At 37.8% G+C, this 26,265-nt stretch overlaps 1 protein-coding gene across 8 annotated transcripts in view; it reads right to left on the bottom strand.

The window, feature by feature from the left end:
- Positions 1 to 26,265, bottom strand: part of ldb2a (LIM domain binding 2a) — a 100,831-nt gene that overhangs the window by 51,833 nt on the left and 22,733 nt on the right. For all 8 annotated transcript variants that reach the window (XM_044363947.1, XM_044363948.1, XM_044363943.1 and 5 more), the window contains one exon: positions 20,589 to 20,691. In XM_044363947.1, coding sequence (XP_044219882.1) covers positions 20,589 to 20,691 — 103 coding nt within the window. The remainder of the gene's footprint in view (positions 1 to 20,588; positions 20,692 to 26,265) is intronic.

Here is a 26,265-nt window from a genome sequence, read left to right as displayed (position 1 = left end):
GCTGATATCGGGAAAGGGATTTTTTTTTAATTTTCTTTGCAGTTTGATTCAGAGATCAAACCAGATACAAGGATGCAAAGATGAGGAAAAGAGCATCTTTGTTTTAGTCAGAAATAATGACAAGCAAATGTCTCAATACTTGCCCATTTTCATATGCTGATTGTACAGATCTCTTTCATTTGAAGTTTGCTGGCTACAAACAAAAGGTAGGGGAAAAAAAAAAGAAATAAACCATAAAGCTGGAATAAGGTGGACCAGCCTTTCCTCCCTGGTCTTAAAACAGCAGAGGGCTGAGTGCACCAAACAATCCTCCGTGTGCAGACAATGCTGGAAAATGTCACATATTTTATTATGTGACTTCAGTGTCACAGTTGCTACTTCTCAGATAGAACTCATGTCTTTAACAGCTCTTCAAAACTGGCCGTGTGGTTACGTTCATTTGATTAAACACAGAACAGGATGACAAAAATAGCAAGAAATATGATGATATAATGTTAATGTTATGTTGAGCGACTGAACTGACAAACGAAACAAAATTAGCTTGTTAATACATATTTAAATATACACTTTGATTAACATATAATACTATATATATTAATCAAACATTGCTGTACATTTTCCAGGTTTTCCACCAGCCAAGTACTGTTGGTAATTTACTCCTGGAAAAAAAAAATCAAGATACTGTATGTCTTTGTCTCCTTTTCTCAACATCTGCACACCAGTTTCGGCTGAACGGACCTCTATCATTTTGACTTTCCCAACTGAAATCTGGGAGAGAGAGGAAGAGAGAGATAAGGACGAGATGGTAACAAGAGAGAAAGGAAAACAGCAAAGCAGAAAGACAGAAAGAGAGAGAGAGAGAGAGAGAGAGACACATCTCCAGTCACCCTCATCCAACCTCACGCCACGCGTGGATGGTGACTGTTTGGGCAGAGAGGGAAGCAGGAGGGAAAAGAGAAGATGGGGGAGGGGTGTGGGGGGGGGGGGGGGGGGAGTCGGAAGTGTTGGGGATGGAGGGGGGTATGTCCCCTCGAGGCGAGCCCTCATCCCCTCTTCACCTCCATCCATAATTCAACAGGGGGCTGCCCCCCCCCCCCCACCCTAACCGCACCGACCCCCAGGGCGAAGCTCCGCAGGGAGGACACAACACGCACAGGAGGAAGAGACAAAGACCCCACCACCACTACACACCGCAAATAGGGGGCCAAACAGTGTATCACTGAAAAATACCAGAACTCAGTGGTGAGATGCATCATTTTCACCATCAGTTATATCAAACTCTAGCTACATATTGTGAAGGACAAATGTGAAATACTGTCTCACACTGCAGGACGTTGAGTGCTTAACCCAGATGCCACACACTTGATCACAGGATCCTCATAGAGTGAATTAACAGCTCACACAAATAAAAACACACACACACACACACACACACACAGCCCTTGTGTGACTCAGACTCCCGGTGAGCCCGAATCAATGGTAATGAGCATCGCTTTGCGCTGTTTGGCCTCTGATAATTGAGCTCTGATCTAAAAGAGACACTGATACCTGCTAGGCTCTCGGCAGCTCACGTGAGAGGGGGGGGGGGGGGTTATGGTTGGAGAAGGGGGAACCAGGATTGTTAGGGGTGGTTTTGGACTCTTTAAAATAAATTAATTCTACCCACCAGGGTGCAACTACAGTGAAGTGTCTCCATAGACGTTCGTATAAAAGTATTTAGCATCAGTTGAATACATTTTGTGGAGAATTCAAACCCAATTGTAATTTCTACTTCAGCCTATCGATTACAAATACCTGTAAAATGTTAATTGGCAACATTTGCTTTCAGTTTCCCTACAGTATCTGCTTGTGGCAACCAAAACATGGACATGGATCTCAGCCTCTGATGTCAAAGTCAAGCTCTTTGTATGACCATCCATCCTCTCCACCTTCAACTATTCACTAAGCTAGTAGTTCACAACCTCGAGGTCAGGACCTTTAAGGTCTCTCAAGATAAATCTGAGGGGTCACAGGATGATTAAAGGGATAAAAATTGAATGAAACTGATGAAATTACATTTCCAGGGCCTCTAAAAATCCTCCAAAAGCAGCAATCTAAGAAAAATTACCCTGCGGCCACACAAAGGTCATTCGCTACCTGTGACTTGAGGTCACAAGTAGCCTCATTTTTAGGTGTCATAAGCCAAATCAATGCACTAAGCTATAAGGACATTGAAGTTCCTCCTGTGTTGGCACTAAATATTGCCAGTGAGCATAAGTTACTATTGCAAATTAGGTGCATAGTTGCACAAGAAAGAATTCATTGCACTGTATTTTTAGTAACAATACCATGAAGTCTGCACTAAGATACACCTTGTATGTTTGTGCCATTTGTTGTCAAATCCATATATTATACAAAAAATGAAAAGAATGAAAGAATTCATTTTGACTTTGTGAATTTCCCATTTGATTTGGGAAGGCGTTACTACCATTGTGAGTGTGTGAGTGTGTGTGTGTGTGAGTGTGTGTGTGTGTGTAGAAAGACGGGTTATTGAGGGATGAAAAAGCGCCACATAAACATTTAATACCTTAAGTAAAGCGGTGCAGGCCCTTTCATAGACTATGGAGACTGATGGGTCTCCACCACACTGTATTATATATAAATATGGATTTCTCCATGTGTCAATAACTCTGCACTGTGAACGTGCACTTCTGTGTGTGTGTGTGTGTGTGTGTGTGTTTGTACTTGCAGTATGCCAACACATTTTCTCCTCCCTCTCTGCATTTGAGACTGCGATTGTCTACCTGTGTGTGCATATGTGTGTCTGTGAAGGTTTGCAAATGTGTATGTGTATGCATTTACAAGCACTCTTTCACTGCCTCACCGTGTTTGTGTGTTGTGTATCAGCATGTATGTGTGTGTGTGTGTGTGTGTGTGTGTGAGTGGTACACATACACTGCATGTTTTCCTGGTGGAATTCTTCTTCTACTCTCCAGTGTGCCGATGAAGATTCTATTCATTATTGATACAGCTTCGCTCTCTCTCTCTTAAAGCCCATCTTGTTGATCTTTCTGGAATGTTCTACTGTTAAAAGCTCGTGTTGCACTTCACTCATTTTTTCATGAAGTTCATGTTTGTCATCATGACTTGTGGCAAACATTCACAAATTCCATCTCAGCAAAACAAATTGCAGATTTGTACAGTAAGAGACCTCATGGGAAGACTTTCCCAGGATACTTTAAATGTAAATTCAGTCAGAAGCAAAATCCATGTAGTAATAGTTAACACATACACACAGTTACCAAATTCAAATAATGTTATAGTGTTTTTTCTTCTCTTATGATAGACCAGTATTTCATTGTCTCCAAATAAGACTCTCTTTGTATTCCACAGAATCTGAATTTTAGAAGTTGTATGTTTTAAATATTGTTCATAAAATCATTAGTTTTTCCCTCTCAACGCTGCACATGCAGCATTTTTATGAGGTGACAAAAACAAAAACAGTCCAAAAAAAACCCAGTGTTGCCCAATTTGCCGGGCAATAAAAAACTGTTGTACTGAGTACATTTACAATCTAACTACCACACAAAAACACACATAGTAGGCTACATGTTAATATGCACTTACTGTACAAACATAAACTTTAACTGATAAGAAAAGAAGAGGTGTGGCCAGCAAAAGGATGATAGATAAAGAGGAAAGAAAGCAGGAGTTTTAGGCAGAGGAGAGGAGGAGGGTAAAGAGGAGAAAGAGAAGCACAAGAAAGAGAGATATGGTAACATGGCAGAGGCAAAACAAAAAGACTGAAGTGAAAAGTGGGTGGAGAACAAGGAAAAAAATGAGAGCGGAAGATGAAACGCAAAGAGGAGAAACAGTGGAAGACAAAAAGATGAGAAAAGATGAGGAAGGAGAAAGGCAGAGAGGAGGATGGAAGCAGAGGAGGGCTGTGTGCGACATCTATTGTTTCTCAAACTGGAAGGGGAAGCTGGTTTTGATTTGCTCCGGGGCACAGAGTGTTGAGAAACAGGAAGCCAGGGGACCTGCCCATCCTTACGGACAGCTGGTGCCCTCCGATAGCCGTTCCCCCCCTTCCTGTTAGCTACATACAATGGTTCCCACCCTCAACCAGGCCACCTGGAAACCAACCCGACTGACCACTCTCCAAGTAGTCTGTATACAGACTTTATTATTGCATTACAAATCTGCAAATGACTGCAGAACAGGAGCAGGAGCCTTGGGTTGGGCTACTTTGGGTTTTCCCTGTCTATCTAAGAACCACCTCACAGCAAATAAAGACAAAATAACTTTAACCTTTAAAAAAAAAAGCATCAGTAATTTCAGCAAATGCCCAAAAACAACATATAGACTTAATGACCTCTAAAGACCTGACATCACACCAGGTTAGCCTCTCTTCCACTAGCTTTTGTAACTCAATGCAATCTCTCTTTCAACATTTCTTTCATCCGTCTTTATGACAAAATTAAGCCTGTTCCTGGGTTTTATTTTCCATATTCTAGGACAAGCTCCACAACAGCACTTACAACAATGTTCCTTGATTACGATACCTGCCCAGTTAGCACAGTTAAGCTAAAGTAACTTATGTTAGTCCAAGCATGCACTGCTTTGTGTTCCCAGTTAGCTAGCGTTTGCGTCGGTCCAAGGTAGCAGGGTGTGTTTCCAGAGCATGAAAGGCAACACCTTATTTGAAGGGTTCTGGCTCCAAACAGAAAAGATGCTGCTGACCATAAGTTGCAACTCCGGGCTTCAAACCTGCTCCAATGCAAACCAATGGATGGCGTCACACATCCCTGCATCCATCTTTATATACAGTCTATGGAAAAGAGGCACATTAGTCTGCAGAGGAAGGAGGTTGGGAAGGTTGGATGGGTCAACAAAACTTTGGACTTTCCTACTGACAGTCGACATTGGTTTCTTTTAACTATGGTCACGATTGTTCCCCAACCGTAAGTTTTTGTTCCTTAAATGTAACCAAACCACAGCAGCATCAGATCGGAAAACTGTTTTATGTACTTGTGACTGTTTTGGAAGACAATGACAAATTATGTCGTCTCGCCGATAGGAGCATCAGATTAGGAAACACATGGAAATTAGGAAACTTATTCTAAAGGGAAATTCAAACAGACAATGTATTTTGCAGAGAGAGGTGGAGTTGACATGCAACAAAAGTCCCCGGCCAGGATCAAGTCAGGGACCTTTCTTTGATGTGGTATGCCATGAGGATGTCCCCATCCAGTTTCAGTCTGGACTCTGACACATTACGACAGAGTTGATGATGATCTTGTCAAAATGCGTATCTAGTTGTATTTCATGATTTTCTTTCTGGTTGCCATGTTAGGTGTTTTGGTTACTGAGAACTTAAGTGCCTTCACTCTGAAGCATGCACTTACTGTGAAGAAAAGTTTTAGCCATTAGTCTTTATTGTAAAAAAAAAAAAAGTCTGCAACACTTAATAGGACATTTTTATGGTAAATTATGGGCCCTCCTGCCAGCGGCTAAACGTCATAGCTCACTGCTTCACTGTCATGCCCATAATCCCAATAAGAAAAGGTCCTCTTGGATATTATTGCCAGAGTAACTAGGTCAGGTTCAATTCCCTTTCAGATAAATGTAGAACTTGCATATTGCAGAAACTTAATACACTGTTTGCCACAATAAGAGTTTTCTGCTTATTCTAACACTTTATTCCACACATATGCAAACAAACTCTGGTGGTGCTTTCGCTTAAAACTGACGGTTATTTCAATGTTTTATTTGTCCTTGGTGTCATTTGTTGTTAGTTGAAAGCACTCAATAAACAAACATTGACTTGGTGCTAGTGAAGTAATGGCACACCATAATATTTTTAAGGAAGGAGTCCTCTGTGTTGTTTTGTTCAAATGAATTGCAGGTACCTCCTAATGTGCTTTACTTTCATGCCAGCAGGCTTTCTTTCTTTCTTTTTTTTTTTTTTTTTTTGCAAGAGTAGGCGTCAATTATTTTAGATATTGGATATTGTTTTAGAACAAAAAGGCTACCATTCCCAGCAGCCTCAGAAGAACCACATTATGTCTTTAAAAGGCCTATCTCTTTCTTCTCTGGTCACACAGTGCAACAAAACCACTGCTACTGGATATTTTCATCAGAGTCTTAGATAAAATGCACACTGTGCTTACACCCACGGATTCACACATGCTGCATTAAAAAATCGTCATGAGAATAACAGAAAAGAAAACTGAATTCACATCAGTTCGAGGCTTCATTATTGATTGGCATGATTCCAAAAGGTTGATTAAGAGAAGAGAATAGACGGTCTCTCTGGTATTATTCTTTCTTTGGCTCTTGCTTACTCTGAGTTCACTTTGATGGTGATTTCTACTTCATTTTAATTGCATCGGTTTTCCTCTTAAACTGCTAATTTATGGCAAGAAAAGTTACTGTGTATCAGGGTGTAACATATAAATTGTTTTCTTTCCAACAGAGTTAGAGTTGTATTTGCAGCTGGTGTGTTTCCATGCATAAATGGAAGTGACTGCCTCCGAATATTCATTATCATAAAATGTTTAAAATACGGTACAACAAATTAAACGACAACAACAAGAAAATAAATGATGATGAATGCACTTAAAACATATGATGGAAACAATTCTACAAAACTACGAAAGAGCAGTATGTTGCCATGTTGTTCATCGTTAAGCCCTTATCATAATAGTTTTTCTTAACATAACAAGCAGTAACAAGGAAAAAAATAGAAGAAAATTCAAACCAAAGGGGAAATTCATGTGACAGTAAGTATCTCCTTTCTTTTGTCTTGCCAATACATTAATAGGGCCTGATAGGGGGTTGTCAGCTACATACAGACAAGGTGCCACTGCCTCTTGTCATAGGAATCGAGCGACTATTTGTTTATAATTGTTGCCTTTAAAACGAACCGACTTGATCCACCTCACTAATTCTCCAGGACACTGTATGGCATAGGTAAGTTCTCATAGGTAACTTGCTTCCTTGCTAATATAAACATCCTGTTACTTTTTATTTGATAATGTGTAGTCGCCACCGCCATGTTCACTTCACTCAACTCTGACTCAGACTGGTGGCATCAGATCTGATTGGTTGCACAAACCACACACAGACAGGAGCGGAGGCCAGCTGTAGAGAGGGAATGAAACCAGGTTTATCACCAGGTGAAAAACAGACAGAAATAGTAAAACTCTTTTCTGGCACTGACTTAATCAAATTGGTCAACTCAAAGGCTTAATGGCCATTGGGAAATAAGTTAGAAAGTGTGTAAGATAGCAAAACACAACCTGCAATTAGACTTTGAAGGGATTGATTATCTTAATAATTACTAAGAAACACTGAATAGGGGACTCACAAGACCTGCTAAGTAAATGGCAAACAGACAAACTGCATTAGTTAAGTGGAATTGTAGTTATATGTCAAAATAGAAAGCTGCAACGGGACCAGGATCGCACAGAACTCAACATGTGGCCACAGGAAATTTTTTCTATAATACAGGTGGCACAAGCTGCAGGACGAGTGCAGGACAAAATCAAATGTATGAAAATAGGAGAGGCTAGTTTTATTGGTCTAAACCATGCAACTCAGTGAAAACTTGGTTGTTTAATTTGAGGTCTTGGCTAACTTCGTCTGAAAAGCTTTGACAAGAGACTAAGACAGACTATTTAGTCTTTATCTTATTTCTCTAGTTATTCTTTTTGAGTAATTTATGAATTTTCTCGTAGCATGAATGTCTAAAATGTGATTATGTAAGTTATGTGAATTTATATCTTTTATTTTTGGACTTTTTGTAGTATAATTTGAAAATGTACGTTCTGCAGTCTGGATCTGATCTCTATTAAATTGTTGTGTCTTGCAAGCTCATTAGTAGTATTACTTCTGCACCTTAGAGTACAGCACCAAATAAAGTTACAGTATGATTCAATTTGGTTTCTCTCTTTAGGTCTTAACATTTATAACATTAAAATAAACTTTCTATTTCTAAACCAAAAACAACAGCTGCTCTGATACATGACCTTCCAGCATCTCGTCTGTATCCATTACTCTGAAAAACTACATAAACTACCAGAAGAGCAGGTGAACAATCTGTAACGTTTAAATAATGTAATGAGGCTTATTTTCAGTTCAAATATTAATAGATGAGTAACTGTCACAGCATTTCTTTAGATTTTCAAAGATCCATAAGGTCTACATGTGTCTTACTGCCCCTCCAGGACGGGGCAGACAGAATTTCACAAGAAAGCATGTTGCAAGCGGGAGTGTTCGGAAGCTCTGCAGGAGCAGGCAGAAGTGGGATCATGGATCTGCGGGAGCGGCCGGTAATGGTCGGTAATCCTACTGGAGTGGGCAGCCGGTGGATTGAAAAAAACAGTGCGGTGTGAACCTCTAGGTCACACCTTACTGACTGAGACAGACAAAGACTTTTTGTTACCACAGAACGAAATGAGCACCTCAGACTATCACCCAGCTTCATCAAAACCGGTGTGCTGTGAGCTTCACAAAGCTGGTATTTACAGGATGCCTGTCATTCAAAAGCAGCTTGTATCCAAGGCCAGTGTACTGAGTTTCATAACACAGGGTTAAAAAACACAAAACCTGGATCCCTCGGCAAAGGAAAAAAAAAAAAGTAATTAGCATATTTAAAAAAAAAAAAACAGCTTCATGAACACCAGGATGAAGTCAAACAACTCACACAGCCTCATCAATCAGCCTCTCCAAACACTTTCAGAAGAGTTTCCACCTAAATCTCTGGGAGAGGTTTGCTTCTTGAAGAAAAACTCAAGTATTTTACGACAAACACTTGAAAGACTTGAATAACAACAATCCAACAAGGACTGAACAAGTGTTGAGAATATTTGCTAATTGACTGATTAGTCAATAGACAGAAAACAATTTTGTTAATCGATTAACCACTTAAGTCAAAATATTCACCTGATCCAACTTCTCAAATATGAAGATGTGCTATGTTTCTCTTGTTAATGTCACTGTAAATTGATTATCTTTACATTTAAGACGGACAAAACAAGTAATTTGAAGACATCTACCTACACTCTGGCGACTAAACTATTAATTTATTACTCAATTAATGCAAAATAATTATCAACAGACTAACTGATAAGCTCTTGGGGAGGAAGAGGGCACTTACATTGTTTTGCCTGCTCATATACATAAGATTCACAGTGCTGTCCCTGCACACGGCTCACTGATTGTGTATTTTTTTCAAAGGGTTTGCTGTCATTTTGTCCTCATTTTTACTCTCTGCAACTCCATCATTTCAATACAATTAAACCCATTGAAGCTTGATTAGCACATTGTCAGCGGTCAAATATCATAAAAATACCAACAGCGTGGTTTACAATAGATGGCAGTGTAGAACTATCCAGGAACAGAACACACAGCAAAATGTTAAGGCTACATGCAGAGTATTTTGGTTTAAATCTGTAATTTCTCTTTCTCTCTCTCTCTCTCTCTCCTCTCTTTCTCCCTCCGTCTCTCTTTATGGCCGATCCAGCGCTGTGGTTCCCAGGCTCGGCTCGACTGTCAATCAGCAGCAGCCTACATCTCAGCGCTGCAGCTGAGCCAGGGCCGCATCATCCCGCCTGCCAATCACCGCTCTACACTTTCAATCCATCCTATCCATCTCTCTGTAAAGCAGCTCCGCACACACCGTTCCCCCCCCCCCCCCTCCTTCCTCCCCTCCTCCTTTCAAAACAACCCCCTCCACAGAAGCATTGAGATCCCCCTTTAACTCTCAAACCAACACACACAAACCAACACTCACATACACACATACAAACATTCCCCGTCGCTTAAACAGAGAAAACACTCGCAATAAGATACAGATACAGAGGCATAGATACACACACAGGAACACACAAACATGCGTGCAGGCCGACTCTGCACCGCTCCCATACCTTCTTTTGGGACTCCGCCTCTCCTTCTTTTCATCTTACCACCCAATTCAATAATACAGCCCTGCTCCAACCAGTCCTCCGTTGTCAATCTTTTATTCAACAGAAAGGGAGATCACAGCACTAGACTTATCCTTCTATCTCAGACCTCCATTCGGATTCTTTCACACAGATACAGTATGACCAGCACACAACTGTCTGTAAACATGATTTTGATGATGGGGCTGAGACATGATGTGTTTACATCATTAACATCATTAAAATCTATTGGCTAAGACTTGTCATTAATATCATTTAAATATAATGTATAAAAGGACACTTTAGATTTTAATAACGTTATGATGTCGGTAGAAATGGGCTAAAGCTGGAAATAAACTTTATTATCTGGCTTTGCTGAGGAGATATTTATGATTGGCCAATGAGGGCTATGTGGTGCATCTTATTTCTGAACTGGATACTTGTAATCAAACTAATGAAGGCATTGAAAAACTGCATTTAAAACTAAACTAAAAATTTATCTTTAGTGAAATGTGTAATTTGATGTGAGAGGATGAACCAACAAATAATTATTACCCAACAATGGCCCACTGCTCTCACCTTCCTCATTTCCAGCAACAGTTTTGTGTTTTTTTTAGCAAAGTAGCTCCAGTAAACCTACATGTGAGCTACCTGTCCAGCAACAAATGGCAGATGAACAGAGTTAATGACTAGCTGGTTAAGGAAGTAGCACATTTAGCATTCAAAAGAGACAGATATAATTCTCAGAAATTGGTGGAGACCAAACTAGAGCTATAAGGAGTGCAAATATTGGACTTAACATTCCCGGGGGTACACAGAAATCTAGCTCGAGTGGGATGACAATGTTGCTCTGTGCTGAAAGATAAGGTAAAGGTAAAAGGTAAGCAAGCATATGTCAGGGCTATGTGTTTTCTGCCACTTATTTTCTGCACTTTATCGGCCAAAAATCAGTTAATGCAGCTTTAACAACCCTTTGTGACAAAAAGACCTTACTTCTCTGGTAATATGCACATAATATAACACGATACATAACAAAACATGAAAGGTGTTATATTATAAACGTAGTTAATTATCTTGTCTCAGGTCTGCTACAGTGTAGTTGGATGCAAACTGCATTTCCATTGGTGCCATTTTAAAGTTTTGCTGCAGTAAATTGCAAATTCCTTTTGTTTCTAAGAAAACCGTTTGATCCAATATGTTGTGTTAAATAATTAATACCTCTCAGAATTATTTTCATGAAGGGAAATGTATAGAATGATATAAAACAGCACATTATGTCGTCTGCTAAATACAACATTGAGTCATAATTTAAACAGAAAATTTAAAATGTTATATGTGTCTAACTGGACTAAAGCCTATAAGAGAAATAATCTAATACTATATATAAAAGTAGGATAAAATCACACTGATCTACGCAGTAACTTTCTAAAATTTCTTGTTATGATGTTGTTGGTACTTGGGGGCCTGGCTAAGATAGGATATAAATATTAGGATGCTTAGAACTGCACATAAGGTGTTTGTTGATTTAAAATTTCCCAGTTTTAATTTATAGCACCAAGTGTGTTCCTTGTTAAGCTTACTTCACAGCAGAGGCAGACCGGTTCATTCCTTCACACGTATTAAAGCTGTTTCCCTGTGTTTTGGTCCTCCTCATTATGTCCTCATGCTTGCTTAAAGATTATTAGCGGCGGTCATTTTATCGCTGCAATTATTGCGTGCTGCAATGCAAGAATAACTAGATGAATTGTAAATGTGTTGTGAATCACTTTCCCAGTTTGCCCTGAACCAGCCCACTAAACATGCAGAGTTTTCCCTCTCTTGTTTGAACTACTTCTAAAATGAGCCTTGCTCTTTGATTGCATCATGGAGTGCAGCTTTCATCAGATGCCTCATAGATTGCATAGCCAGACAAGGTACTGGGGCGAATGTTTAAGCCATGGCAATTGGGGGTATAATTAGATAGTGTTACTGAATATTTGGTGTAGAAAACAATAATTGGCCTGCACCGATGAAGGATTGTTTTACACTCATACAGCGGTACACAAATCTGCACGAAAAAAAACTCTCCCTGAAACAATGAAATATGATTCCCAAGCGCACATTAAAAATATTAACTTTATCAAAGCACTATACTGTTGTGGCAATACAAGACATTAATAACTTTTAATTCCAAAGACGCTATAAAATATTATGACATGTTTGAGACTACAGATTCTCACTGCTCACATTTAGTGCTCTTCAGATCTTTGCAAGAACAAGATGAGGCAGCAAGAAATAATGCAGTCTGTTTGGATAAGCTGCTTATGTCGTCTTCCAACATGCTTATTGTTACTGATACATGTAGATTACAATTAGACACAACAGACGATCTGGTGAAGTTTGAGGCTCCTTTTTCATTTGTGACACAAGGTGGAAAATTATTCAGCAATCACATGCTCTGGCTGTTAAGTTTGTCGACTACCATTTTACCAGGAAACAAATATCTGATTCTCTAGTTGGCTTGTAGAAAAGTAGAATTGCTCATATGTTAGGGGGATGGCTCTGGCTCAGCAGTCCATTTACCATTTGCAATAAATTTTGGGATTTACTAGTTACTGCAGCCATTAAAAAGCCATGAATGATTATTTTCATGATCGATTAATCGTAATCTGATTATATTTCAATTAATCAAACATTTGTTCTGTTTGTATAATGTAAAAATGCTGTGGAAAAAATGCCAATCACATCTTCCCAAAGCCAAAGTTGACATCTTCCTCAAATCGCTTGTTTTATTCCGACCAACACAGCAAAACCCAATGTAATCAATTCACAATGAAATAAAAGCTCAAAATCCTTACATCTGAGAAGCTGCAACAGCTAACACTTCAGAGAAACAAACAATCAACAAGCCATGGGGAAAACACTGTTACAGTGTAAAAGTCTATCTAGTCTATATTAGCTGCCCTGCAACATCTGAATATCAAACACCTTATACCGACTAAGGCTACTTTCCTTCCTCATGATAACTTCAACCTAGAGCTGGTTATTTTTGTTAATTAATTAATATGTTAAGATTTTTTTTTTCAATCACTCATTTAGTCAATTAAATGTTGGGAAAAATGTGGTTTTGTTTGGCCAACAGTCCAAATCCCAAAGATATTGTGTTTACAATCATTTTAAATAGAGAAAATCCTCACATTTGATACAGTAGAACCAGGGTATTTTGGGGCATTTTTACTTGATATATGACCTAAATGATTAATCAGTTATTAAATGATGATGACTAAACAAATGATCGAGTAAATGTTCCAAAACGCCTACCAAAGAGACTAAAGCAACAGTGAGGGGGATTCTTCATGGTTTATAGCAAAAAAGAAGGTTATAAGAGGTTAGAGATGCAGGCTCGTGACTCCAAGGTTGCTGGTTTGAATCCCACAATCACTGAGAAAATGAAGTAGGGAAAGTATAAGTTCTCCTCACTTTCATCAGCCATCCTTCAAGTGTCTTAACCCCAAATCTCTACGAGCATTGGGAGATTCAGTCTGGGCCGGATTATCCATATATCGCATCAGGTGAATGCCCGGGGGCACCAGCCAATTTGCTGTGCTGGGAGGCACCAACGTGAAAAAAATGAAAAAACGTAAATAGTTTTCATGGTCAGACACGGCAGATACAACATTTATAGAGAATTTGATTTAGCTTTTATTTAATATCATTCTAATTAATAAGAATATGAATAATAAGAATAAGAAAGCAGTTGAAAAGTAGCCACTGCTGTGCGTCTTTCAGCACCACAGAGGTATGGAGAGCAGCGAGAGAGAGTGAGATGCTGTTTATTTCAATAGTAACAGTAGTCCACTTATTGCTGATAGAAACTATGTTCAAAGACCATTTTACTAATCCACCCTCCTGTGTGGATAAAGTACACCTTTGTTTTCCTGAGTGCTACAGTTCATACATTAGTTAACTATTTCATTTTCTGTTTTACAAAGACCGAGAAGGAAAATCAGGTCCTTTATAAATGTTTTATCTGCCGTCTTCTGACCAGGAGAACCAAGTATGCCTTTTCGTTTGTGGATTTTAAAATGAAAATCAAATCAATATTCTGTTTTCATTCCTTTAATTTCCATTTCTGAAATCAAAAGAAAAACAAAGCGACCATACTTTCTAATAGCCTACGCATTGCAATACATTGTCTCAATGTGCTATTCCTTATACCTTCACATCACCTCACCTGGCTCTCTGTGATCATTCATCTGTTGAAATGGCATGGCATGTAGTCCTCATACAGGCCCTTTTAAGATTGAAATAATGATATTTAGCATGACGAGTTGCATGGGGATGTGTGTTGCATTCAGATTGGAGCATCAATGTAAGGACTAGTATGGCATTCGTAGGCTCACGTCTATCTACGGTGTCAGTTTTTTTGGTTGCGTCTTACATTTTTCTATAGCATGTGTGTTGAGCCTGTACTTCAGTAATAAATTCTTATGAATCTATGGTCTTTATACTCTTTTTTATGTATAAAGTGGGAGGAGGGGGGGAACTTCAAGTGTGGTCACCCTAGGGCACCACACTGTGTTAATCCCGGTCTGGATTCAATACATACTAAAAATTGTATTTTGGATTAAGACATCTAGTAAAATGATATGTTATATTATGTTACTGCAGAAAAAGAGGTGGAACTCAGTTGCCAAAAAAAGGATAAGAGGATAGAAAAGAAAGAGATAGAGGCCTCATAGAGGAAACAAATGCTTTCATCCTCCCAACAATTAACACACAGGCTTTTCCAATATGATCTATTTCCTCTGAGAAGCCATGATGAACACCAGCTGGAGACGAGTTACAAAACACCTTAACACAGGTCCATGCAATAAAAAAAAATAAAAAAAACAGATTAGGTAAATTGGCTTTTCTAATTTTTCCTCTGCTGAACGTTATGAAATTAGAGCACCTCAGAATGGAGTGAAATGATTGTTTCCTTGTAATTATCGTATAAGCTACTGTATCTCAAAATGACTCAAAATATATAATTCAATTTCAAAAGGGATTGGAGTTCTTACACTTATACTTCCATATATTGCACAAGGAGTCCCTTTGTGGAATAATAAATACATTATGACTGTTTTAATAGAATATTAAGTAAACATTTTAACGACTATAACCTCAAATATACCCATATGTGTTTTGCTGTAGACAAAGACAAATATAAAACCTTGCCCTTCTCATTTTGCTAAGTATGTTTGATCTTTAAAGATACAAATATTCTCTCTTCGGTTTCCAAATGTCATGACATATGTTGTGTGATACTGTAGAGCTAAACTTAACTCTCTAATAATAACCACAAATCTTTGCACGCTAGTCCGCTTTAACCTTCAGATTCACACTGTGGAAAACTTTTTACAAAAAAATTTGTCCTTCACATATAGAAATGAAGAAACAGAGAGAAAGAAAGAGAGAGATGTTTTGTTTTGTTGTAACTCTTCCAACATGTCGGCCTTTTTAACCACTGGTAACCACTTTCCACCTCCTACAGCCTCACATCTCCACTGGTCAGTGCTGTTCTGACCTGCCGGCGATAACTACATATATCTGCGCTTTTCACAGGGCTGCAAGCTAAGATTATTTCTGAGTAAGGCCACTGGCAGTCACATTTACATTTTATATGTTAGGCAGATGCTCTTGTGCAGTGTGACTAAACAATGAGTACAACAGCAGAGCAGGCTTAAATGTGTGGACTGCAAACAGTAAAATAAAAAATAAAAAATAATAAAAAAAACAACAAAGAATACAAGAGTCCAAAGCCTCCTGATAACAGACAGTAGTATAGAAAATCCCTGTGCCACCAGAGTGATTCTGTATAATAGAAAAGGTGAAGAAATAAGCTCCAGGGAGAAAAGGTAGAGAGTTCTGTTGTATTGATGTTTCTTTTTCCTTAAAAAAAAATATATAGACATATTAAAATACTGTAGGTGTCTAACGCTCTAAGATACATGCTGAGCAACACATTGTTGTATTTACATTTACATATATTATTCCTCTGTGTGCATTTTATCACCAACCATGTTCACATTCTATAGACAAGGTTTGAAAAAAAGTGGATAATTTTTATAGTATATTTGGTGCACTTTTTTCATATATGCAGTCATATAATTTATAAAAGGAATTTCATTTATACATTGACAATATACATTTTCATTTTCTCCTTTTTTTAAATTTTCTCTTAGAAAAAAGTGGCAGCAACAACAAAGAAAACATGCATAACTTAAAATAGAATACATTTCAAAACAGTTTATACAGTATTTCACATAAGCTATAAAAATGGTTTTGTTTGTTTTCTCTTGTTTTTCTCACATTTGAAATGAAGCCAGTTGCTAAGATACGCTAATGTTAGCATGTAGCATGAGAGCTCATTATCTGCAGTGAACTCTTAGATGAGTTTTGTGTCTATGCTGCCATCACATATTGAGTAAGGTAACCAATAGGATCACCCCTCAAAAAAAAAAAAAAAAATCTTTTAAGTTGAAGTCCTTCCTACCTACCATATAGCTAACTGGAATAACTAACTGGAATACTGTGTGATAATGGGTATTGCAGTATGATTCACTGGACTGTTTCTTATATACACTGCTGCCAATGAGAAGCACAGACAAACATCACTTTCAGAAGGTGTCATTTTTAGTTTTTCTTTTGAGTCAAATCTGTTGCTGGGTACATATGAGGGCGGTGGATTTTTCCTGGATGATGTGGTTGTGTGTGTGTGTATGTGTGCATGTGTGTAACTAAGCGCACCTGAATGTGAATCGAGGAAGGCTTGCGACTGACGGTGAGTCATCATCGCCATGGTGTTAAGCCTCCCGTTCCCGGGGGAACAGGGTTACCGTCTCTACACCACTGGGGATTTTTATTTTTACATTTGAAAAGCAAACCAGGACCCAGCTCACAACAATCCTTCACTCCCTCTCCCTCTTCTCTCTCTTCCTCCTTCATGACTGAGCTGAATTACACACACACATACACACACACTAACTCACACAAACACACACAAAGCAGACGCTACACGCATCTGCTCATTTCAGGGCAGCATGTCCTTATCTATGTCTGTGTGAAATTCAATATGTTTCAGATATCAAAACATGAACCTATGCAGATGAGATGAAGGGGACAATATCACAAACTCAATAACAGCCTCTGCTCTGTCATTTGCTGCTGAAGACACATACTGTAGCTGCAGTTTGCATGTTTCTAAGCTTGAGTTCAATGTGCACACTATCAAGTGAACCTGAATCCTGAAACTCAGGCCCGTGCAACGTTTTAAAAAATGCTTTGTCCAATAAATGAGCAGGGGCCTATGAGAATATAAGAAATCATCCTACCTGGAAACTTAACTGGAATCAATAGTTAAACATTTTTTGGGTATCCCCTTCTATCTGCAAGTTAGAGGATTATGATTGACACCACTCTCATGTCTGTACGTTAAGTATTGAGCTAGCTAGATTAGCTTAGCATAAAGACTGGAAGCAGAGGGAAACATCTAGCCTGGCTCTGTTCAAAGTTCAAAAATATTCCTACTTATTATTAGCTTAGTTATTAAAATATTTGTGGTAGAGTTAGGCGGTGCAACTGGGCAACTTGACGAATGATTTATATAGAGCTGCAACAATTAGTTGATTAATTGATTCGTTGCCAACTATTAAATTAATGGGTAACTATTTTGATGATTAATTCATCTTTTGGAGTCAATCTTTAGAAGGAAATTTACAAATTATTTGGTTCCAGCTTATCAATTGTGAATATTTTCTGGTTTCTATGACAGTAAACTGAATATCTTTGAGTTGTGGACTGTTGGTCAGGACAAAAGAAGACATTAAAAGGCATCACTATTGTGCTTTGAGAGACAGTGATCGCCATTTTCATCATTTTATAGAGCACACAAATAATAGATTAATCAAGAAAATAATCGATAGGTTAATTGATAATGAAAATAATGGTTAGTTTCAGCCCTAAATTTATATAACCTTACAAAATTTGTGTTCCGCCTCTGGAAGTGACTGTTGTTTACTAAAAAAATTGTTATAGTTAGTAACTCTCCCTAAAACTTCATATTGTCATTTATACATTGCTGTTTGGATACAGATTAAACAAACAGATACAACATGCTATATAATGAGCTGTACAGGTGCTGGCATTTTTTTAAACTTTCGATTAAGCCAGGCTGTATCTCACTGCTTCCAGTCTTAATGCTACCCTGAACTAAACAATTCCAGCTCCATACATGGCGCACAGATATGAGGGTGGCATCGATCTTGTTCTCTAACTCTTGGAAAGAAAATGAGAACTTAAGCAAATTCTTTGTTGTTGCAGTTGGGAACAAAACACCATATTTGCTGACTTTCTCCAAAATGACAAAAGTGAACTGATTGTAACTGATAAATGTTTAAACATTACATACATTACTAGTATTATATGCAACTATTTTAAGCTTGGTGATTGGATCTCCTTGAATACTCCTTGGGGGTCATAGGTAACTTACATTTTTATGAACACTGTTTTTTTCTTATGCAGTTGCTCATCTTTTCTACTGATGATTCAACTTGAGGCATGTCAGTGTTTCCCATGCATAGGCTCTACTTGATCCAAGGTAGATAAAATCCCAAACATGCAATCGTCACTTCATAATGCACACAGACCAGCGAACCCTCAGCCCACATAAGCATCTCAATTCTTACCTCCTACGATTCTGAATCAATTTACAAATGTCAAAAATCGATTTTCTAAATAATAACGTGATGTTAACAGAATGAAAAAGGCAAAACTCAACTGCGAGGGCACTGCAGCACCCAGGCAGTCTACAGCGTGCACGTGTTAGAGTTATCTTGTAGTTCATCTTCAAAAAAGGCAGCGGTAGCAAAAATATTTTGATTTAATGACCAAATAATTACCTTTGCGAGTACAAGGTTAAGTATATTGTAAACTTTCTATGTCATCACTCAGAGACTAACATTAGCGGAGCAGAGCACCAAACTCCAGCAGTAACAAACAAGACCGGCTGACCAACACACACTGCAGCATTAAACAAGTTGAACCAACTCTGAAGTGAAGAAAATAACTCGGTGTTCAGTCTGTTTCATCTTAAAAACCCTGCGCCTGCTCAGCGTGTTGGACAACAATGTCTTTCCCCGGAGCTAACGGAGCAGCAGAGAGGCTGCTCTCCACTGCCGGAGACATAACGTTAATAATAACACAATGGAGCACTCCGCCCAGGGGTGGATTTAGTGATTTGGGGGCCCCAGGCAAACTCTGTCTTGCTTTATTTTCACCGTTTCTCTAAACAGGAATGTTAGTATTGGCAGTGATAGAAGAAGTACTCAAAACTTTTTTTTCTGAAGTAAAACTATTTATACCAAACAGTAAAAGTCAGCATTCAAATTTTAATTGAAAAGTGAATAGTGAAACAGAGGTATTATTAGCTCAATGTATTTACATGTACTTAATTTGTCTTCAAGGTGGAGCTTTTAATTCTTATATAATGCTGGATAGTTTAATGAATAATAATGCATCATATTGTATTAGTAGCAGTAAGTATTATTAGTATCAGTAACATTTAGATAAATGTCAGGTAAATGTAGTGGTACAATGTTTTCCTCTGAAGTAGAAGTATACAGTTGTGCATTTCTCAAGTGCTTTGGACTGTACTTTTCATATCTAAATATCAAAATAAATCTATAACTCCAACTATGGCTTTTAGCTGGGGGCCCCAGGCAGTTGCCTACCTTGCTTAATGGTAAAAGTCTGCACCTGACTCCCCCTCCCCCCCATTTTGTTGAGATGTTTTCACATTAATTAATTCATTAATTAATGCAGTTAACTTTTTATAATAAAAAGGCTGCTGACCATTTATCTTAATTGCCAGTTATGTTTCATATTGTATTTCAGTGGACTAAGTATACCAGTGAATGGTTTGGCACCCAGTAAGAGGATCAGGAGCCCCCTTTTCTATTCATTCAATTGAGAATTGGTTTTGAATTGAGAATCGGTTCTGAATAGGAGATTCCCAAAGATTCCCAGCTCTAAGTGCCAAGAAGATGAAGAGAGTCAAAGAGCATCACAGGTAGGATGCAAATTCTTATAACAATGAAAATGTCAGACAATAGGCTGTTGGGAAACAAAATTAGATGATTTCAGACAGGAATAAATAGAGTTATTCATAAACCTTTTGTTTGACTAGTTTATTAGGCTACTGAACCCGCCCGTCACACGCCGCACCGTCACATGCCGCACCACCCACCACCATTCTCAACCTGTGGGAAACACTGCATTTAATGCTTCAAGCCTTGAACTGTTCCAACTGCCATTCACATTTACTCATTTGGCAGACGCTTTTGTCCAATGCGACATACAAATGAGGTGCAATCCAAGCCACAGTAGATCAAGGAGAAACCTTCGAGAATAAGTGCCCGAAGGCACATGAAACTGAGTGCCACTCAGTTGCCACTCAGCTAGAGGTTTTTTCAGATTGACACTCAGCTAAAGAATAATGTGTTTCAACTGAATTATTGTGCTCTTCTTAAATAGAGGAGTAAAAAAAATGGCCGAATTGATTAAAAATCACAAATTTGAGAATTTAAAAAAATGAGATGATTGTATTATCTGTGGTCTGCTGAAATATTGTAGGAGTCTTACTGTATCTCTTTGGTCCATCTTCGAGGCAGAAGGAGAGCGTGAGGGTGGCGTCCTCCTCAAAAAACTCTGTAGCAAAGGCGTCCCACCACAAACTGTCACTTTCCTGTTAGAAGACAAACGGGGGCATTATTACAGGTAGACAGAAGTAGGTCTTTCTCTGGGTTAAAGAAGACAATGTACTATATGTGGTTTGTAAAAGAATCATTATCAGCATCAGCATCTCTTAAATACAGAATATACAGTGTAGGTAGATAGGTAACAAGAGTAAATATAATAATAATAAAATAAACAATATATTCTACAGGAATATAGTGTGTAAAAGTACTTCAGTTACCTTCCTGTTCTCTAAAAGCAGCATATTGCAGATTCATTTTGGTATGAAACTCTTGATTTTCCTCTATTATTTAATAACCCAGTGAATTTCCTTTATCCAGGTTGTTGCTTTCATGCTATTGCTTTTTTTTCTTTTTTTACATAAATTCAATATTGATTCATTCTGATAAGACAAAGATATTGTGACCATGCATGCTTTTGTATGAGACAAGATAAAAAAAAGAACATTGTTTTTTGATAAATGAAGTCAGCAGTGCGAGGCAAGTATTCCCTTTATTTTAGATTGTTTTATTTGGTCTTTTTCTTCAATGGTCCAGTATGAATAGTAAAATGGTCAAATGCATTATATGCATAAACAAATTAAGACATAGCCAACAAAAAGACATCACGGGATAGAGAGAAAAGAACAAAAATATAAAAGCTTAAAAAAAGAATGAAATATGAAAATCAGGTTTAAAGAGGATGCTGGCTGCTGGCTTATAGGCCTCCCATACAGGTTGGGGTAAAGCCAAAGCCTGGTAACAGCCTTTACGTTTCTTGAGCCAGGACTTTGGAGGAGCCCTGCCTGAGGCTCCTACAAGTCTGAAATACAAGTTGAGGTCCAGCAGCTTTAATATACTACTGCTCCTTCTACCTTCTACAACAGGTGAAGATCATTTTAGCTTATACCTTCAAAAGAACCATTATCATTATTATCAGTAATAGTGTTTTTCTGTTTTTTATTATTATTTTTCAATAATATCATGTATCAATATCAAATAATTTTACTTAAACTGTCACAGAGTTCACAGTTTAAAAGAATCAAACTCCATTTTTGACACTATGTATTTTTTTTAGCGTTTTTTTCTACAACAGCGACTCAAGTCTTGGTAGTGGTCGAGTCTGCCATCCCTGTGCTGGATTCAGATTGCTTACTACATAAGAGCTACTGGGTTTACTGTTAATTCAAACAGACCATGCTATTGGTGAAATACTGACTCCTTTATTAAAATAATAATTAATTAATATACAGGTTGCCCTTCTGTTGTATTTCTGACAAAGTAGCTCAAACAGTGTTTATTATAGTATTAAACCCCACTTGCTGTTAAAACAGTAACCACAGGTGTTGCCAAATCAACCAGGACGGAACTCTTAAGGAGTACAACTTTAATGTTATTATTGTGGTCGTGGCAGGACTTGTAGTGAAGTCGTAGTAATTAGTAGAAGTAGCAGTAGCAATAGTGATAGGAACAGTATCATTAGTAATAGCAGTACTGATAGTAGAAACAGTAGCTGGAGTAGTAATACCAACAATAGTTATAGTACCTGTTGTAGTATTAGTTGTATCAGTATCAGTGGCAGTAACAGCACCATTAGTATAAGTAGTAACAGTAGAATAATAGTACTAGTAGCAGTGGTTGTAGTAACAGTAGAGGTAGAAGGGTTAGTATTATCTAAATACTAGTAATATTGGTGGTATTAGAGGTAGTAGTAGAGGTTGTTGTTATAACACTGCTAGTAGTTGGCTGTTAGTATTCTTAAAGTAGCAGTAGTAATAGTAACAACAGTAGTAGCAATTGCAATAGTAATAGCAGTTGCATTGAAAGAAGTAGTAGTGATAGTAGTGGTAGAGGTAGAAGTACAGTGGTGGAGCAGCGATGGTTGTAAGACTAGGAGTGGTATTAGCAGCTGTGCAACACAATAGTAACAATAGTAACTGTTATTGTATTATTATTATTAACAGTCTATTAGTACTTTTAGTAGAACCCACAGTAACAGTAGTAACTGTATAGTAATAGCAGTTGTAGTAATTGTAACTGTAGTAGTGGTAGTATAAGCAACAGAAGCACTAGTCATCTCATCGCAGCAGAGACAGCGACTCAGTGAGGGAACACAATCATGTAAATCTCTTTGCCCTGAAATTATCCACTAACAGCCTTTCACCCTTTTCCCCCTCAACACTTCAACCTCAGATAATGTTGGCGGGATGACCCCCACTCCCCCTGCCCTCCCCCATTCATGCACCGACATTCAACCGATGCTAATTTCCTGTGACACATTATGACAGATCACCAGGTTTCATTCTGCGTCGGACTGAGGGATGGCAAGCACTTCCCAGATGTTGACAATTAGTGTTGTCACCATCGAGCAGTGTCAAGCCCAATAAGCTGCGACCAGGGCGCCCTGCAGGTCAATGTGTCTCAAACTCAATGGGCCTGATGCAAAGAGGAAGAGATGTGGTGTGGAGGACCTGAACCTGGACCTTCATCCTGCCGGTCAATCAATAGGTGATTATGAGTTAGAGTGGAAGTGCTGTAGCTGGCCACCAGTCAGCTGGACTGTGGATACAGACAGAAATGAGACTCCACTATGAATTACACAGAACAAGGGAGTTTTAGCATTAATGAGGCATCTTGGCAGATTAACATTTGTTGCTTTTGTAAGGGTTCATAAAAGGGCAAATGAATAGTTATTTTCATCCATATTTACTTTCATTCAAATCTATGATTTTTATTTCGAAATTTTACCTTCAGGAATCTAATTTTGTGCTACAAAATGCTACCTTTGTTGGTACATAACTGTAATTCTGTTCAAATTAATATTATCCCATGAATGATGCTTGCCAATCAATAACAGGATACATTCTTCATCCAAGTAGGGCTGCAACTAATGATTATTTTCATTATGAATCGATTTTTACCAATGATTTCAATATTGATTGTATCTCGAATATGTTTCTGATTAATTATTTTACCTATAAAATATCAGAAAATAGTAAAAAAAAAAATGCTTGTCACAATTTTCCAGAGTCTTCAAATTGCTTGATTCAGTCCAAACCTGAAATATACTTAACGTACAAATGTTTGGCATTTTGCGTAATAAGTTACCTTAACAATAATCAAATATAACTGATTATAATTTAAAAAACAGAAGTACAAAGTTTTCTAAAATCTATAGCAGTGGTACAGCAGTCATGGCCTTTCAATGTTGAAATGCTGCCAATGATGCAAGTTTCATCAAAAAAGCGAACCAGCTGCATCAGAAACATCATGTCTGGCATAAAAATGTCTGGTAATTATAGCGATCCCATTAGGTCATTCAGTGCAATTGTGTAAATGCCAGAACAGAGCAAAAATACATTACAAACCTTCACTGTAAAACAAATGAATGTGTGAATACATGCCAGAGTACTGTCTGGCACATATTCACATATTCATGTCTGTATGTGGTGTTTAAAGGAGCATGACGCATGTGTGTGTGTGCACATTGTGAGAATGGCACTATGAATGAGAATGGTACTACAACATACACATACACATATTTTTTTTTTCTTTAAAACAAAAACACCTTTGCCTAAAAAACCTTTATTTGAAATGGAAAAATGTTGGTCAAACACACACCACTGACCAGCTGTCCAGTGGGAATGAACTGCATGACCTGCCGTGTGTATCTGTGTGTGTCTGTCTGAGTGTGTGTTTGTTTGACCGACTGTGTCATACTGTGAGGATCAGCAGGTGTGTGGTGTCTGTTTTGTGTGAATACATCTATTTCAGAAAGACGGATGGAGAACAGTGGCACACCCGGACAAAACTGAGAGAGGGAAAGACGGTGAGTGAGAGACAAAAAAAAAAAGACACAGAGAGAGGCTGACTTTGGTGCTACTCAGCATTCAGATTGAGTTCAACACATAATCCAGTACCATGAGGGGGCGGGTACTCCTGGGATTGACAGTCAAGCGAAGGGTGAACAAGACACTCTACACACAAACACACGCACACACAGCTCTTAACGATCTAACTGTGCAACGATGGGTGATCCTGTTCGATTCAATACATATATATACTCTGCCGCTGGGATTAATTTAAAAAAAACATCACTAAAATATAACTCAGAGATTAAAATAGCTCACAAATATAACAAACATAATAGTATCTGTTGTTAGCACTGAAGGATAAGTCTGGTATTGTTCTACATTGTCTTATTATCAACAAATCCCATTAAGAGACCAAAACCAACAATGTGTTAGTCCTTCTTTCAACGAGCGCTGCAACTAATGATTATTTTCATTATCGATTAATCTGCCAATTATTTTCTCGATTAATTGTTTTGTCTATAAAATGTCAGAAAAAGCTGAAAAATGTTTTGTCATATCAACAGTCAAAAATCCAAACATATTCAGTTTACTATCATGTAGAATAAAGAAAAGACTCAAATCCTCAAATGTGAGAAGCTACAGGCAGCAAATGTTTGGCATTCTTGGAAACGGACTAAAACGAGTATTTGATTATCAAATAAGATGGCGATTTTCTGTCCATCGACTAATCGATTAATCATTGCAGCTCTACTTTCAACGCTTTCTAACTTCTTTACCTGTTAGTTCCAACTGAAAACTTAAATCTTTAAGTATATACTTTCATTTAATGTTAAGCAGACATTACTCAACCATTTTCAGTATCAGATTAATACATATTTGTGTGCTCGCAACTAATTCCTGCTGCGGAAACGTGTATGTGGGATCAACTCAAAATAAACTACAGTGTCCCTGTTCATGGTAATGAAGGAGAATGTCAGAGTGCAATGGTGTGGCTCATTTATGTTATAGCATTTCAATTACATGATGGTTTTAGTCTTTAAATAATGGTTCATAAAAGCTTTCACGATAAATTAAATATGCACTACTGAAGCTCTATGAATACACTGTAAGAGCTAAGAAGAAAAACAAAAACATTAATTTCCTTTAATATCCTAACTGTATATACTAGCATGGTATCCTCCAATCAATCTCAAGAACTTCATAAACCTCATACTGATAATAAATTAGTATTTACTGTACACTCCAGTCATGAATTAGCCTACCACTTTTTAACCTTACTTAATGACAGTGAGTGGTACAGGTCTGCATATTTAACTCTGAATGAAATATTATTAGTGACATTTTACTACAATCACCATCAAACATAAGCATAATTGTCAGCAAAGTCACACATGAAATGCTGTGTGACCCTCTTAATTTAAGAATATTTCGCTTTATATTCTGTAACTACCGTAATTCAAACTCTAATGGTGCATTTCTTCAGACTAGCAAAGCAAAGTTGACCCAAAGGATGTTAATTGCTCCTTAAACGCTACAGAAATAACAGTGAGTTGAGCTAATACAACAGACTTGCTAGCTTACACGCACTCACTTTCAAATGTAGCAAAACTACAAAAAGACTTTACAATGTAAATTCAATTTCAAACACAATATTACACAAAATTTACACAAATTCCTTATCAGACAGTTAGGTACCAAGCATACAGTATATAAACAAATACAACATTTTTAAACACAAAGACTCTCTTGCCGTCAAACTTATGGATATTT

This window comes from Thunnus albacares, chromosome 10, assembly GCF_914725855.1.
Source record: "Thunnus albacares chromosome 10, fThuAlb1.1, whole genome shotgun sequence".
Taxonomy (NCBI): domain Eukaryota; kingdom Metazoa; phylum Chordata; class Actinopteri; order Scombriformes; family Scombridae; genus Thunnus; species Thunnus albacares.
This window is presented reverse-complemented; position numbering and strand designations above follow the sequence as displayed.